General features: G+C 33.7%; 1 protein-coding gene across 3 annotated transcripts; it reads right to left on the reverse strand.

Annotated features, from left to right (window-relative positions):
- Positions 1-432: 432 nt before the first annotated feature.
- Positions 433-17,553, reverse strand: LOC123533775 (protein N-terminal glutamine amidohydrolase-like). Of its 3 annotated transcripts, XM_045315632.2 has the most exons (7): positions 17,296-17,553; positions 13,223-13,322; positions 10,901-10,954; positions 9,182-9,327; positions 8,686-8,810; positions 8,142-8,196; positions 4,315-4,439 (listed from the first exon to the last, which is right to left on the reverse strand). In XM_045315632.2, the coding sequence occupies exons 1-6, from the start codon at positions 17,400-17,402 to the stop codon at positions 8,162-8,164; spliced, it is 567 nt and encodes a 188-aa protein (XP_045171567.1). In that variant the 5' UTR covers positions 17,403-17,553; the 3' UTR covers positions 4,315-4,439; positions 8,142-8,161. The 3 variants fall into 3 exon arrangements, with proteins under 3 accessions (XP_045171566.1, XP_045171565.1, XP_045171567.1); XM_045315631.2 differs by lacking the exon at positions 8,142-8,196 and having other exon boundaries at positions 433-4,439; positions 9,182-9,300; XM_045315630.2 differs by lacking the exon at positions 8,142-8,196 and having other exon boundaries at positions 435-4,439.
- Between the last annotated feature and the right edge of the window lie 96 nt (positions 17,554-17,649).

Genomic DNA, 17,649 nt, shown 5'->3' on the forward strand with positions numbered 1-17,649 from the left:
CTCTCCTTTTACCTTTAATGTCAGGTTTAACCTTGACTATTTTTTCATAATCTAAGAAGAATGATATCATCTGTTATATATACTTTAAAATGAATAATGATCAGTTACTAGTGTTGACAAAAGTACCTAAAACAATGAAGAAAAATCATTGCAAAAATACTGGGGTTTTTTGCGAATTTTCACACAAATTTGACCTTTGACCTTTGATAAAACGGTTGGCTTTGACTTTTTAGGATAAAACCTACATTGCTGACCGTGCTTGACATGTATACATTAAAGTAAATTGCTAAAAGTGAATTATAACAACAAGCTATTTTTGAACAAAGTAACGAGTAAGTATGCTATATTTTGATCTTTTACACAAAAATGACCCCTGATCTTTAATACCAGGTTTGACCTTGACATATTTTCTCTTCCATGACATCGTCTGACATATATACAGTAAAATGAACAATGATCAGTTACTGAAATGACAAAACATATACCTTTAAACAATAAAGAATATTACAAATATGTGATATTATTGCAACATTTTACTCACTTTTTGACCTTTAACCTTTCATATTATGCTTGACCTTGAATGTTTTGAAATTATATGTGCATACCAGACATTGCCTAACATTTATACATTAAAATGAACTGATATCTTTGACTAGATCGACAAGATATTGTTAATAAAGAGAAAAGTTAAAAAGCTATGTTTTTTTCATTCTTTTACTTGAAAATGACCTTTGACCCTTAATATTACATTTGAACTTGTCTGATTTTAGACGATATCTTTATTACTGACATTGTGAGACATACATACATTAAAATAAATCATGAGCAATTACTTATAATGATTAATACATATCTGTTATTTTTCAAACAGGAAGCTATTCATGCGATTTTTCACACAACTTTGACCTTTGACCCTTGATATTAGCTTTACTCTTGGCATTTTAGGGTTAGATCTGCACTGCTGACTTTGCCTGACATAAAAACATTAAAACGAATTAACTTCAGTGACTAATAATGTGAAAACATATTAATCAGATTAGAAAAAGTTAAGGTAATAATTTTCACATTTTTACATAAAAATGAACTTTGACCTTCAATTATCGGGGTTGACCTTGACTTTTTGCAATAAAATTTGCATTTCTGATTTTGGCTGATATACACACATTACGTTAATAAAGATGAGTGACATATGATAACAAACTATTTTTTAAGAATAAAAATAAATTTCAAACATGCCAATTTTTGTGATTTTTACATGAATCTGTCCCTTGACCTTGAATATCCAGTTTGCCCTTAAGTTCTTTTTGATGAATTTCTTATTGCTGTCATTGTTGGACATATATACATTTACTGACAATCAGATAGTTACTGTAATTAATCAGTGAAAAAACTGGTAGACCTAAACTTTACCCTACCCCCTAATATTTTTACAATTGAGTTTTACCTCCCCTATCACAAACATAAGTGAACAAAATATAGATAGGCACGGCTTTGACACTTAAGAAATAGGTTTTCATGCAGGATAAGACATATTGTTTCCAAAAACGTATAAACTTCTTTTGGCCTCAATTGTTGCAATAAAAGTCCGTGAGCTCTCGGACCAAAAGATAAATGAGCCTAAGCTGAACTGGATGGGGATCAGGACAAATTAGAGGGGTTTAGGAGTATGCTTGCATGGAAAACAAGAGCTGTCGGAGGACAGCAACGCTCGCCTATTCAACAGCGTTGTCAACTGAATGAATATTAGGTCTAACAAGAGCTGTCCGTAAGACAGCCAAGCTCGACTATTCGAAATATTGTCACAGAAGCAGGAAATAATTACCCAAAATGTGAAATATCAAAAGAGTTTTAAGTTAGAAAGGGGACATAATTGGACCAAAATACATATCAGAGCTATGGGACTTGATGTCATCAACTAGTTTTATAACCCCGAAGAAACATGTTAAGTTTCAATTCAATATCTGCATTAGTTTTGGGGATAGTAACTTGCATGTAAAACTTTAACCAGAATTTTCTAAGTCCAAAAGGGGGAATAATTTGCTCAAAATACATGTTAAGAGTTATGGAACTTGACCCAGTGAGGTTGGTAATTGACCTAGAAAAAGAATAAATAGGTTTCAAAGCTATATGCCTTTTGGTAATAGCTGTATGTACTTGCACGCAAAACTTTAACCAGGATTTTCTAAGTCCAAAAGGGGGCATAATTTGCCCAAAATACATGTCAGAGTTATGGGACTTGGTGCTATCAACTAGTTTTATAACCCCGAAGACACGTGTGAAGTTTCAATTTAATATCTGTAGTAGTTTTGGAGATAGTTACTTGCATGTAAAACTTTATACAGGATTTTCTAAGTCCAAAAGGGGGCATAATTTGCCCAAATTACATGTCAGAGTTATGGGACTTGACCCAGTGAGGTAGGTAATTGATCTAGAAAAAGAAAAAATAAGTTATGTTAAGTTTCAAATCTATATGCCTTTTAGTAATAGCTGTATGTACTTGCACGCAAAACTTTAACCAGAATTTTCTAAGTCCAAAAGGGGACATAATTTGGCCAAAATACATGTCAGAGTTATGGGACTTGACCCAGTGAGGTAGGTAATTGATCTAGAAAAAGAAAAAATAAGTTTCAAATCTATATGCCTATTAGTAATAGCTGTATGTACTTGCACGCAAAACTTTAACCAGAATTTTCTAAGTCCAAAAGGGGACATAATTTGGCCAAAATACATGTCAGAGTTATGGGACTTGACCCAGTGAGGTAGGTAATTGATCTAGAAAAAGAAAAAATAAGTTTCAAATTTATATGCCTTTTAGTAATAGCTGTATGTACTTGCACGCCAAACTTTAACCAGAATTTTCTAAGTCCAAAAGGGGGCATAATTTGGCCAAAATGAAAGTCAGAGTTATGGGACTTGGTGCTATCAACTAGTTTTATAACCACGAAGGCACATGTGAAGTTTCAATCCAATATCTACATTAGTTTTGGAGATAGTAACTTGCATGTAAAACTTTAACCAGAATTTTCTAAGTCCAAAAGGGGGCATAATTTGCTCAAAATACATGTTAGAGTTATGGAACTTGACCCAGTGAGGTTGGTAATTGACCTAGAAAAAGAATAAATAAGTTTCAAAGCTATATGCCTTTAAATGATAGCTGTATGTACTTGCATGCAAAAACTTAACCAAGGTGTGACGCCGACGCCAACGCCGACGCCAGGGTGAGTAGAATAGCTAGACTATTCTTTGAATAGTCGAGCTAAAAAGGGGCATAATTTTGTATAATTGCAAAACATGGTTATGGAACCTGTAAAATACATATCAGCACATGACAATGGACAAAATGTGTGAAGTTTCAATCCATTCCCACATTAGTAGGCACTGAGATATCAGCTTACATACAAAAACTTAACCAAAAAACTGCTAGGTCCAAAAAGGGGCATAACTTTGTAAACTTACAAATTAGAGTTATGGAACCTGTGCACTCATGTCAGATCATCACAGTGAACAAGTGTGTGAAGTTATAATCCATTCTCATTAGTGGGTACTGAGATACCAGCTTACATATAAAACCTTAACCAAATATTTCTAAGTCAATAAAGGGGCATAATTTTGTAAAAAAGCAAAAAGAGTTTTGAAACCTATGCAATGTAAGTCAGTTTAGCACAGTGAATAAGTGTGTGAAGTTTCAATTCATTCCCACAAGTGGTTAGTAATACTGAGATACCAGCTTACATACAAAAACTTACCCAAATCAGAATGCCGAGTCCAATAGCTCTACATATTCTTTGAATAGTTGAGTTAAAAAATCATTACCTTGAATGGTTTGAATGCTAAATATAACAAACAAATTTGACCTTTGAGCTCAAATTGTGACCTTGACCTTAAACCTACAAACCAGGTTCATGTTCTCTGCATATTTTCTCATCACTACCTACCTATGTGCAAAGTTTGAAGTCAATACCTTGTATGCTCCGGACACGAAATATGACTTGACATTTGAGCTCAATTTGTGGCCTTGAACTTTGACCTACAGAGCCGGTTCAAGTGCTCTGCACATCATCTCATTGCCATCTACCTATATACCAAATTTAAAGTCAATATCTTTAAAGGTTATGAAGTTATGCTCCGGACACGTATTATGACGGACCGATGGAGATCACATACCGGTAATACGTCCGTTTTTTTAAAAACGTGCGTATAAAAAAGTCATAGTATCTCAACATCATGTCTCTAAGTGTTCACTACAGTAGAGAATAGTTTTGGAAATGTCTGTAAAAATCATGCAGCTGCTCAAAACTGCTGCAAAGTCTATCATGCACACTATCAGGAGTTGTCTTTCTTTTCCAGGAAATTATCACAGAACTGCCAAAAGTCCATTACTTTTCCTACTCCAACTTTAGGGTCCATACTCATAAATTCTTTTATATTGTTTGCGGAGTCTGAAAATAAAGAACTTGTTGTATGTTATAAAGAATTGTTTGAAAATGGAAATACTGAAGTGAAAACCAGTTGTAATTTTTACGAACTTATTACAAGATACATGCAAAAAGGCAATCAACAAATTGTAACTTATAAGATGCAAGATCAAAATGAAATTTCTTTTGTCTAAAATCAGCCATTAATTAAAAAATATAATTAAAAATATCTGTGCAACATAGAAATCATGATATGAACTTCCTTTTTTCAACAGATATGCATTACAACATAAGTAACTCTTAAAGTTTCTAAAATACTTTATAACATTTTCTGAGTGAATATTATTGAAATACAAAAAGAGAAAAATATCTGGTATCTCGCATATTCATTTGGTTAAAAGCATTAAAAAGCATGACACAAAAGGAGCATTTATTTGTTTATGATGAAAGATAAATTTTAAATATCTTTCACTCATGAATGCGTCACTCGTGAATTTTCTCTTATGGCTACGTACGTGAAAATACTGTATCTTGTTTTCATTTGGTGAAAGATATTTTGATCTTAGCCTCTATTGATAATAAGTTATCATATACCAATCTTTCACTAAAATAGTTTATCTTTAGATTATCTGTAACTTTAAATGTTGAAAATTCTCAACAAATGAATTTACATGGAACTTGACTAAATTTTGAGGGGTTAAAGCCAGAACAGTATATTAGTCCATGTTTTACTGTAATCACTTTTTGCAACTTTTTAAAACTCTGTCATTTGCCCTATCTCTGGGACTATACCCAGTATGGAACTTAAGTTATCAAAGAGAACCTTATCGCAATAAGTGCTTAGCTGCAGAGTTGTTGTATGCCAGAACGTTATATGTGCACTAAAATGAAAACCAGAAGGATATTTATAAGCGCATTTAGTTCGTTCTGTTGGTGTACATTTTGATACAATTACGTTGGGTAAAAAATGTGCTAAAAGATTACAAGTGCGCTTAAACCATTTTAGAAGTAACACATTGTGTTGATAATTCAAGGCACAAAAATGACCACTTAATTTGTTCTTAAATTAACACCTCTGGTTAATGTCGAGAGAAAAAATACATTAAGGATCTTTATCTACAAGATGTTTCAATGACATTTATAAATGGAAAGTAGTATTCTTATCAGGGCTTATATTATATTCACTGATAACTTATTTTGTTCTTTAGAAGCTAACATGGTGAAAACCTTCCACATTTAACAGCATTCTGCAATATTCTTAATATACATCAGTGAGTTCTGGAAAACAAAAACATTAAAAGTGTGAGAGGGAATTAAAAAGAAGGTAAGTTCTTTACATTAATACATATGCTCATATGCATAAATATAAACATGTACATTGTTTTTAAAGTTCATTGTAAAAAGAATGCCGTCAGTTATATCAATCACACATATTTTTATCTTATTTTTTGTGACAACCAGATTGTTTTGAATAAGCTAGAGTAAATATATTCAATGTTATATTCAAGGGTTTTCTTAAGCGTATGATGTACACATACAACCACTTAACATTATCTTAAAGTAATAATGGATGTTTGGTCTTCTTTGATTTCAGTATAGTATAACCAGAAGATCATTGGCAGGCGGTGTCTAAGACACTTGAGGAGCCTTTCAGCGATAAAAAAAGACGGAAATTCAGCCGAGTTCATAGCTGTAATGCTTACTGCTAATAACCAACAGGAACATGTTTGTGAAGCAGACACTTCTTGCAAAGAAAAGAAACAATTTTTAGCGATGAACAAAATTCTAGCATTCCATATTTGGCCAACAGAGAGCAATTGAGTAACAATGAATCAGAAGTATTGTGTGAAATTTCTAACTACTCTTTCCATGTGCCAATACGACCAGTATCAGGCTCGTGTTGTTTACAGAAATAAGCAGGAAGAATATCAGCTGACAAATGACAAAACACTGACTGTTTTATCAGGAACATACCAAAAGGAAAGCCAGAGGGAGAAAATAAAAAGTTCAAACATATTATGCACAAAACAAGACCAACCATTCACATTCCAACGTTTCACCTATAAGGCAGTTTTACTGATTCCTTGTTCCCTTCTCAGCAGAGTTTAATATAATAATAGGAGAAAGCTAAGATGCTACAATCTGTTGTTCGACCCTCTTCAAAATTCAAGTTCAACATCTAAACTGTGGAATGTAAATGAAGAACAAGAGGACCATGATGGTCCTGAATCGCTCACCTCTTCCCACATGACCCAGTTTTGAGTATGATGTCGTTTTTTCTATTATTTGAAATAGTGACCTAGTTTTTGAGCTCATGTGACCCAGTTTTGAACTTGACCTAGATATTATCAAGATAAAAATTCTGACCAATTTTCATGAAGATCCATTGAAAAATATGGTCTCTAGAGAGGTCACAAGGTTTTTCTATTATTTGACCTATTGACCTAGTTTTCGAAGGTACGTGACCCTGTTTTGAACTTGACCTAGATATCATCAAGGTGAACATTCTGACCAATTTTCATGAAGATCTCATGAAATATATGGCCTCTAGAGAGGTCACAAGGTTTTTCTATTTTTAGACCTACTGACCTAGTTTTTGACCGCACGTGACCTAGTTTCGAATTTGACCTAGATATCATCAAGATGAACATTCAGACCAACTTTCATACAGATCCCATGAAAAATATGGCCTTTAGAGAGGTCACAAGGTTTTTCTATTATTTGACCTACTGACCTAGTTTTTGAAGGCACGTGACCCAGTTTCGAACTTGATCTAGATATCATCAAGGTGAACATTCTGACCAATTTTCATGAAGATCTTGTGAAATATATGGCCTCCAGAGAGGTCACAAGGTTTTTCTATTTTTAGACCTACTGATCTAGTTTTTGAAGGCACGTGACCCAGTTTCGAACTTGACCTAGATATCATCAAGATGAACATTCTGACCAACTTTCATAAAGATCCCATCGAAACTGTAACCTCTAGAGTGGTCACAAGCAAAAGTTTACGCACGGACGACGGACACCGCGCGATCACAAAAGCTCACCTTGTCACTTTGTGACAGGTGAGCTAAAAAGGAAGCTCTTGTGAACTTTTGAAGTTGGAACACATAAAGCACTTCCTACACAGTAAAGCATGTGGGTTTTTATTCATCGCAACATATTTGTTGCTGTAGCATTAATGCATGTGTTAGAAAAAAAAACAATAACATAGAAACCATTGAACAAAAGTTTTTATAAAGTGGACTTACGCAAACAGAGACTGATAGTAAATTAAAATGGAGAGTGATGGTATAAGGTGGCAACAGAGACAGCAAAGAAAATAACTTCAGTATACATACCCTGCCAGTGGGATAGAATTGTGAGAATGGCACAAATGAGAATTCCTTATGTTGTATATGTAGTATGTTTACCAGTGAGAGATTTTCTTGATATAATGAGTACTGCAACGTATGTATTTCCCTAAAATGCTATGGACATAAAGGGACAAAAAAGTTCCAGTGGAAAAAAACTCAAAGGATCAAATTTCAAGAAAATGAACCTGGAAATGTACATGTTAAATACAATTTTGTTGACATATAGTTCCACTGTATAAAACTGAAATCAAAAAGGAAAGGGGTTTTGCTTCTATAAAGTATGATTTACTGCCATTCTACAATGCAAAACTTCCCATCAGTCCAGCAAAAAAGAAGGACCTTCTCTCTCTTTGTTCTGATGGAACAATACCTTCAGAATTATAACTGTCTTTAAAGGAGATTCCTTCTGAAACTGCCTACCAGAACTGTTTATATTGGAAGAAAGTGATGACTCAGAATGGTTATCAACAATACAAAATAGGTTTCTTTTTGTTTTAAGAGGTACTACATTGTAGCAAAAGATGGAAAAAACATTTTTATACTAATATCTAGAATACAACAGAACCAATGGCGACGAGGTGACTATCTATAATAGATTATTTAAACTTTTCATGGTGTAATTATACTATTTTCAACACATTTTGAATGTTTATAGCCATTTTATACAGAATTAAATGTAATGTATAACAGTCTTTTAAAAAACAAAATTCAACTTTTTTTAGTGACAATACATCTTTAAACTACACTATGCTATAAATGTATCAGGTGTGTATTATTTTAAACCTTAAATAAAGTACTGTTTATACACACAAACATGCTAATGTTATGTTTACATAGATAAATTGTATAGAACTTTTCAAATATCAATTTAGGTCTAATATAAAATCTTTAAACATTTTATAAGCAAGCCTTACCTAGTGTTTTTATACAAGGATAAGCTGGAGGAGGTTTCAACCATTTACCATCATCATCCAACATATGAGATCTATCTGAAGCAAATGTTGATAAAAATTCTTCCGCTGGTATCACTCGGAACAACCTGCACAAATTTATAAAGTGACTGAAATATGTGCATATAAAATGTACGTCCCAGCAATCAAGTGATATTGAAATAACTTAAATATGAAATGTTTGTCCCAGTATTCACGTTACACTGAAATAACTTAAATATGTGCATATGAAATGTTTGTCCCAGTATTCAAGTTTACGCTGAAATAACTTGAATAATATGTGTATATAAAATGTACGGCCCTGTGATCAATTATATATGTTTCACTGTAAAAATAGCAGGTACAAAATGTATACACTTCCCTCTAATATTCTCATAATCCACTGAAAACATAATGTAAATGCGGGTAGAAGACTGAAAACCTTAAGTGACAGTGAGACGAAGAGGTGCAAGTACTGTACCTCTGAAACTCGGGTTTTAAACTGGCACAAGACTGTATTCCTTGTCTGACGTACTGTTGAAATGGGCAGGGGAAATCAAGTCTGGTATCTAAATCATATACGCTGCTACCATCCGATCCCTTGAGAATAAATATCACATGATAATCCTGCAACATAAAATGTAATACAGTTTGCACTTAGGATACTGTGAAATCATTTTTATTCGCGTAGGACGAATTTTCGCGTATTTCGCGCTAGGACCGACGCGCAAATTTAAGACTGCGCTATTATTATTTTTTTATTATATTTTTCCTTTCTAAAATTGAAAATGCGCGAATTTAAGCCCGCGCGAAACAGTCCTTCTGCACGTTTGCGCAAAATTTCATGCCAGCGAAATTAAATGATTTCACAGTATATATGAACAAATTTAGCAACCCCATGCAATTTATCGGACATAGTAAACATATTCTGTCTCCTTCAAAGTGCTTCTTGGTAAATATCTACATTTCATGACCCCTCTGTACAGCTGAGCAAAATTGCTTGAAACTAGAATTGTGTCCATTGGACACGGATGCCCCAACATACTGTGCCATCCTCTAAATAAATAGCAAAGTTTTAAATTAGAAAATCTTCACATGAAGGATGTTTGCCTAAAAGTTTGAAGCAAATTGTATTCAGATAAGGTTGTGCATCTGAGCAACCTTGAATCCCTTCCTTCAAAAAGTGTATGAGGAGTTGAACACACCAATTTCTTTCACTATGGCCTATTTGTGAAATTAAAGAATGGGCCATAATTCTAGAACAAAATAGCCTCAGACTAAATAAAACTAGATTATTTAAGGTCATTTTCACATATAGGTATTTCATCTGTGAAACTAGTTGGACACACAAGATCCCTATATTCTGTACAGCAAAACTATCAAATGGCCATAACAGCGGTAAAAAAAGTTACAGTAAAAGTTCAGGGATACTATGACACAAGTTTGCTGTGGGTCCATCAAGATATTCACTAGAACAAGTTATTTAAAGTTTTTTTTTACTTTTTTTTTTAACTCTGGTGGCCAGTACAGGGGCCAAGAGGAAACACCTGAACAATTTTTGATAGACAACTACACAAGGTGCTACAAGCCAAGTTTGGTGAAAATCCATCATGTGGCTTAAAAGGGCATTTCAACATTTTTTTTTGGCGGCCCCTAAATGGAGCCAGGCTTAAACATTTGAACATACTTGAAAGAGCTCCAATACAGGATGCTACTGACTAAATCAGGTGTAATTCTGACCAGTATATAGTCTCAGAGGAGAAAATGTTTAACTGTTGATAAAGAATGATTAACTGTGGACAGATACAAGACCATCCACATCTATCAATGGCTCTCCTTGAACAAAGTTCAAGGTAGCTAAAAAAAAATTTCATTCTATCTACAAGAACAGTACCCTTTCTACCAGAAGATCATCCTTTCTAAAAGAACATGACCCTAAATTCTACAATACAAGATCCTTATCACAAGTTTTATATTCTATAAAACCCTTTCAAAAAACAATATTCTTATTACAACTGAACCCTTTCTATAAGATGAAGATTCTTTCTAAAACAACAAGATTTTTTCTACAAGATTCTTTCCACAAGAATGATCACCCTACCTAGAAAACAAGATTTTTATTACAAGGTAAGATCATTTCTACAAGAACAAGATTATTCCTACAAATATAAGGGATAAAGTAAGCTTTGTTTGTACATACCCAGACAACAAGCCCATCTTCTCTATTGCTGGCTGTTTGCTCCCACAATGGTATCTGTAAATGAAGAATTGTACAACATCATTCAAATATACACAGAAAAAGTTGAACACCTAGTATAAAAGCAATTTTCCTGTTAGGAAATAGCATTGGTAAGGTACATCTGTCACAATTAAGTGGCAATAATTCAAAGTTTGCAGTCTTAATGGGGTATCATCCTCAACAAACATTTTATGAAAAGGATTCATTATTCTAGGCGCTATTCTTTTTGAGCTATGAGCATCACAAACAAATATCCACTATTTTGGCTATTTCAAGGGCCATAACTCTGTAATAAGAGCTAAGATTCTCAAGAAGAATGCCAAGAGTGCAAGGTCACATCACGATAAAGACTCCAACAAGGTTTCCTGAATTTACATCAAATACTTTTTGAGCTAGGTATATAATTAGGTGAAAAAGTGCATTTTTTTACTATTTCAGGGGCCATAACTTTAAAAATAAGGGGTGGAGTCAGCCAAAAAATTAGAGGTGTGCAAGTTTATATCATGATAAAGACTTATGTGAGTTTTCAACCATTTATATTAAATACTTTTTGAGCTAGGTGTGTCACAAGGTGAAAATGTACATTTTTGACTATTTCAGGGGCCATAACTCTAAAATAAGGGGTGGACCCAAATGAAAAATAGGAGGTGCACAAGTTCATATCATGATTAAGACTGATGCAAGGTTTCATGAATCTATATCAAATACTTTTTGAGCTAGGCGTGTCACAAGGTGAAAATGTGTATTTTTGACCATTTCAGGGGCTATAACTCTAAAAATTGGGGGTGGAGCAAGATGAAAAATAGGAGGTGCGCAAGTTCATATCATGATTAAGACTCATGCAAGGTTTCATGAATCTATATCAAATACTTTTTGAGCTAGGCATGTCACAAGGTTAAAATGTGCATTTTTGACTATTTCAGGGGCCATAACTCTGAAAATAGAGGGTGGAGCCAGACGAAAAATAGGAGGTGCGCAAGTTCATATCATGATAAAGTCTCATGCAAGGTTTCATCAATTTATATCAAATACTTTTCGGGCTAGGCGCGTCACGAACTTCGGACGGACGGACGGACGGACGGACGGACGGACGGATGGACGGACAGACAGACGGACGGACGCACGGACAAGACCAAATCTATATGCCCCCACCACTCATGGGGGGCACAACAAACTGGTTAAACTTAACAACAGCTGTCAGTGGACATCGTGCTCGACTATTCTCAGTGCTTGATAGTATAATATAAGCTATGAGTAAAACTTTAACATTACAATAAGCATATTCTAAGTCGAAAAGGGGCCATAATTCAGTCAAAATGCTTAATAGAGTTGCCTCCACCTTTTTACAGACTGGGGTCATTATGGTAAACAAGTATGCAAAATATGAAAGCAATATCTCAATGGACTTTGAAAATATTTGGGGTGGTACGCAAACTTTAACATTTATTCTAAGTCGAAAAGGGGCCATAATTCAGCCAAAATGCTTGATAGAGTTGCCTCCTCCTTTTTACAAACTGGGGTCATGATGGTAAACAAGTATGCAAAATATCAAAGCAATATCTCAATGGACTTTGAAAATATTTGGGGTGGTACGCAAACTTTAACATTTGTGTGATGCTCACGCTAACGCCAACGCCGGGGTGAGAAGGATAGCTCCCCTATTCTTCAAATAGTCGAGCTAATAAAAAACAAATCCTCAAAACATTCTTAAAAGAAATTAAACGGGAAATGCTGGACAAAAAGGAAACTCTGATAATATTTTTCACATTTATAAGAAAGTGCTAAAGCTGTTCATGCTTATGTTAGTTGATATTTGGCATTGGTGATGTCACAAAAAAGGTGACAAAAGATTTTCCTAAACTGTTTACTCCAAACAGTCAATTCATAACCTCTCGATCATAACTAATTTCATACACATCTAAAAATAAGTCTGAACAAACTCAAGATATTTCCCCTGTTACGCCCTACACAAAATTGAAAAAAAATTAATATATCCAGACAATTTAATTTTCAATTAAATATTCAATTAAATATTCTCATTCACTTGATGTTGATTCGAGTATTCTATTTTACATACTATTTAATAAAAAAGGCCTCCTTTTCATAAGGGATTTTTGTGACACTGGATATAAAATCTAAGCTCACTCAAGAATGTTGAAGTTGCATGTTTTATAAATCTAAAACAAAACAAGATGTAGTACAACACAGAACTTTCTAAATTACTATAAATCATCTTTAGTCTGGATGAGAAAGTTCTGCACTATAGCAAATACAAGAACCTACTGTTTGGGAATGGTTTGATATAAAAACACAGAAACATTTTCCTAGTTCTTCTGGTTGCGTATCTCTCACTGAACTGCATAGATGCCATACATTTTCCTCACTGAAATAAAAAGGAAAGTCGGGAGATTAATATATCAAAGCATTTGGAACAAGGATACAGGGGATATAAAGTTACATGAACATAACTTACACGCAAATACCTCACCACTTTGGTGATGCACTCCTAACTTCACTTTAAAATAAAACTGTCTAAAATGAATATATCATGGCTTAAATTGTTCAGAAAACATTTGGCAATAGAACGAAAATGTAACTTACATTAGTAAGGGTGCTTGTTTTGTTTTAAAAACAATATTAGGAAGAGAATAAAGGACTCTTTTTTTGGTGGGTTTAACCGCACATCGACATAATCATAGGTCATATGGCAGCTTTCCAACTTTTTATGGTGAAGGCAGAGCCAAGGTGACCCTCCGGGCATTATTTCATTGAGTATGGGTACCTCAGTAGAACCACCAACCTTTAGTAAGCCAGCTGGATGGCTTCCTCACATGATGTATTATATGCTCTAAGTGAGGTTGCCCTCCCCTCCCCTCCACTATCAGTGAGGGGCAAGTGATTTGAAGCTGGTGGCCTTACAGAAGCTCCCTGTTCACATGTTTTTTGCAATCGTTTTTTACCCTCAAATAAACAGACTGAAAGGAGCTTTTCTCTGAAAAAAGAAAATACCTGCACGACAGTTTTCTTGAAATATACTGCCGGTCAATGTGCTGGTCAAAGAAATATATAAAGGTAAAGTATGATTCGTAATGTTTATTGTTTAAGAGCAATTAGTGGGTGTGCAAAATCGAAACCGGTTTCACCTAGAAATCGAATTGGATCCGATTAACCGATTAATTGTCCAAGTCCTTCTCTAGACTTGTCTTTTAGGGGTTGTCTAGGGGTACAGACCTACTTTTTCCAGATATTGTTCGTTGTTTACATCTTTAATTTAGTAGAAATAAAAATATGAAATATGATTTAATACATAATTAACTAAAACTTGAATCAAAATGGTTAACAGATACCAGCGTTCACCCTAATATTAACATTTTCTTCCGAAACGTAAAAAAACTAGGAACTCCAAATGAAAATACTGTTCCATGCCAATTAATTTATTATATATTAACTGTTGATAAAGATTAACATGAGTATCAAAGTCTTGAATGAATGATATGTGGAATTTATCAGAAAATATTAAATCGATTAAAACAAACTTTGCAATAAAAGGCATATACACCCATTTATGTTGTTATATGACAATATTAAATAATTGGCACGGAACAGTTTGTTTTATAATCAATTAACCGACACAAACAGAAAGAACTGTAAACATGTGAAATATTCCCCTGAATTTCATAATGCTCAACAAATGTGCAGAAAACATAAATGCTCTAATTTTTGTTAAAACTGGTTTGTCACAACATAATTCAAGCTCATTTTGTCTAATCTATATTGTGCAAGTTCAATTCCTTGTTAGCGTTCCTCAGTTATTGACATTTCAAAAGAAAATGTTAACAGTCAGGTGATTGCTGGTATCTAGGTTCAAGGTTCTGTTGAATATTCTCTAAATCTTATTTGCTACAAAATTAAAGATGTAAATAACAGTCATAACATCTGTAAAAACGAGGTCCATACCCCTAGACAACCCATAACAGGAAAGTATAGGGGTGCAGATCTTTACATGTATCTAGAATCAGATTCTAAAGGTACAAATCCATACCCCTAGACACTTCCTTTCCAATTTGAGAGGTTATGTTATTGCATTCAGCCTGATTCAGGATGTATATGTTTACAGCATTTGGCTTACAGGGATGACAACTTTAAATTATCAGAGGCATAAAATAAGCCATCCTGATAAGGCTACTCAGTAGGTAGTCCAACAAATTTGACACGATACTATGAAATATTGAGTTATGGGCAATATCTCCACTCGCATCAAACACTCCTAAGACCAAAATAGTGGAGGAAATTTTCCGATGAAATTGTCATCGCTGCCGATTCGGGTTTAAATGCTGATTTTGCAAATATGAGATAAATTCAAATAAAACTTACATGTGTCAAAAGGGGATTTAATTTTCATTGAATTATGTAAAAGTTATCAGATAATTTCCAAAATTATGAATTTTCTGGTGATTTAAAGCTGGGCAAAGGTCTAGGTAGCCGGTTCTATACGCTATATATATACATATCGTATATGAACATGTAAGGCTAAAGGTCTAGGTAGCCGGCTCTATAATTACATTTCGTACATGAACATGTATGTCAAGGTAGCCGGCTTTTATAAAGATCATTATGTTATTTAAATAAATTACATTTCTCGAGATTTATTATTTGTTTTTATTATATATAGTGTGATAGTGATAATTGTAAGCCACTCACTCATTCACTCACTTTCAACAAATCATCATTTTCGCACCTTTATGTGCATCTTTATTTATTTAATTACTACATAATCTCTCCGCCAATTTGTTTATTAGTCAATAATCTTGATTGGTTCTAACTGTTTGTTTGAACAAAACAATGAACTCTTTATTCTAAGGCAGCGTATACTGACTACTGTGAAAGATTATAACATGAAAAGACCTATTTATAAAGGATCGCCGACAATTGACATCATCTATCAAAAATGTTTTTCAATATATAACAAACTACAAAAAACCATTAAAAACTTTATTTAAGGAAGTTATAGCAGAGCTACCGGCGCCGCTAGCGTCACATTATGGTTAGACATATGAAAAAGAAAATGAATAGAGAGATCTAACTGTGTATACTATCGAGTTTAAAATTCGTGGTACTTTTTGGAATCGGTGTTGTTCGGATTTTTTCAAGTACACTATGCACATAGTAATTAATCAGTAAAGACGTCAGTAGACACTTACTGTTTACGGTTGACAAAAGCGTCTCGCTTACTGTTTTGAATATTGAATAAAAATGCAAATGAGCGTTTGATAATAAGAAATAAGTGCTAAATACATTTTCTACTATGTAAAAAGAAATAAAATACAATATTTTTAATTTTGAAACGACTTTCATCACGCTGCCATTACTGAACTTTATTATATATACTTATGTTTGTCCCTCTGACGTCATAACTCCACAATGGTGCAGTGGTTAACGAGTTCGCGTTGTAATCCAGAGGTTGTGAGTTCGAACCTTACCTGGACCAGTTTTTTTTTAATTTTAATTTTTTTATCTCATTTTTTTTTGTATTATTTTGAGTTTTGAAAATATAGTATAACTAAAGTCATTCATGTGAAATTTAACATGTGTTTAGTTTTGATGTCAGGTTCCACTGTAGTGCCTGTGTAGTAGTCAGTAGACATAACTTTAAAAAGTTTTAATAAGAATAACAGAAATTATTCAAATACGTATTTTTTTCTTTATCTTGGTGCAAATGTTAATCTATACCGAACTTTCTTTTGAATATATACAGAATATTTGTGGAGTTTTCACATGTCGAGAATTAATCTTGATGCAGTCTAAAACATGCATTCAGAAATCATGAATTACCATTAATACTTATAATTTTAATAGATCTAATAGAACATAAACTTCCTAAACGAATCCATAATTCCAGATAATTCCAGCACCACTCCTTTAATTTTTAACGGGCACTGTGATTTTTCATGGGAGCTCTGCCTTTTAGTAGCACCTAATTTCATATTCTCATTTTAAACACGCCGATGACGATAACGACACTCGATCGGTCTCTGATCATTTGATTATAACGTAACAAAATATCGGCCAATAAGATATGAGTGCGTAAATACGGCAAAATAAGCAGGTAAATCATGAAAAGTAAATAATGAATCACAAGAAATGTAATTTATTTAACTAATATAATGATCCTTTATAATATTGATACACTGTATCAAGGCCGGCTCAGTGACCTCGCCTTAATGTTCATATATGATATGTATCATTATGTATATATAGCCGGCTACCTAGACCTTTAGTAGAGGTAGCCTGACCGGCTACCTAGCCACTGCCTTATTACGAATATCTTACTAAGAATGAATTGAGATTCTACTCACCAATAGCAACTTGTGTAAACACAATCATTTCGTGAAGGAAATAAACGAGCTTCTATAAAATCATTGCTGCCTGCAGCAGGTTTCATATTGTCAGATTTTCTTGCCATAGTTTAATTTTGTATCATCTTCGTTGCAAACGAAATGACATTGCTTAGATTAACGAAGTTAACAAGATTTTCCCAGGAACAAAAATAATTCCATGGGCGCAGACATATTGATATGCTTGATTTATGATTTGGCAAAAAGTACATGTATATTTGAAATTTTAACGTTCTGTTGATCGATAGTTTGCATTTATCAAATGTGACAGATAAATATGTGTTTCGCATATTTTTTTTTATTTCCAATCTTAAT

This window comes from Mercenaria mercenaria, chromosome 12 (genome assembly GCF_021730395.1).
Source record: "Mercenaria mercenaria strain notata chromosome 12, MADL_Memer_1, whole genome shotgun sequence".
Taxonomy (NCBI): Eukaryota; Metazoa; Mollusca; class Bivalvia; order Venerida; family Veneridae; genus Mercenaria; species Mercenaria mercenaria.

Coding starts and splice junctions, on each gene's coding strand:
- LOC123533775 (XM_045315630.2), bottom strand. CDS start 17,402: ATGGCAAGAAAATCTGACAATATGAAACCTGCTGCAGGCAGCAATGAT. Junction 10,955..13,222: donor TATCAAACCATTCCCAAACA/GTAGGTTCTTGT, acceptor CTTCATTTACAG/ATACCATTGTGGGAGCAAAC. Junction 8,811..9,181: donor TTAAAACCCGAGTTTCAGAG/GTACAGTACTTG, acceptor AAATTTGTGCAG/GTTGTTCCGAGTGATACCAG.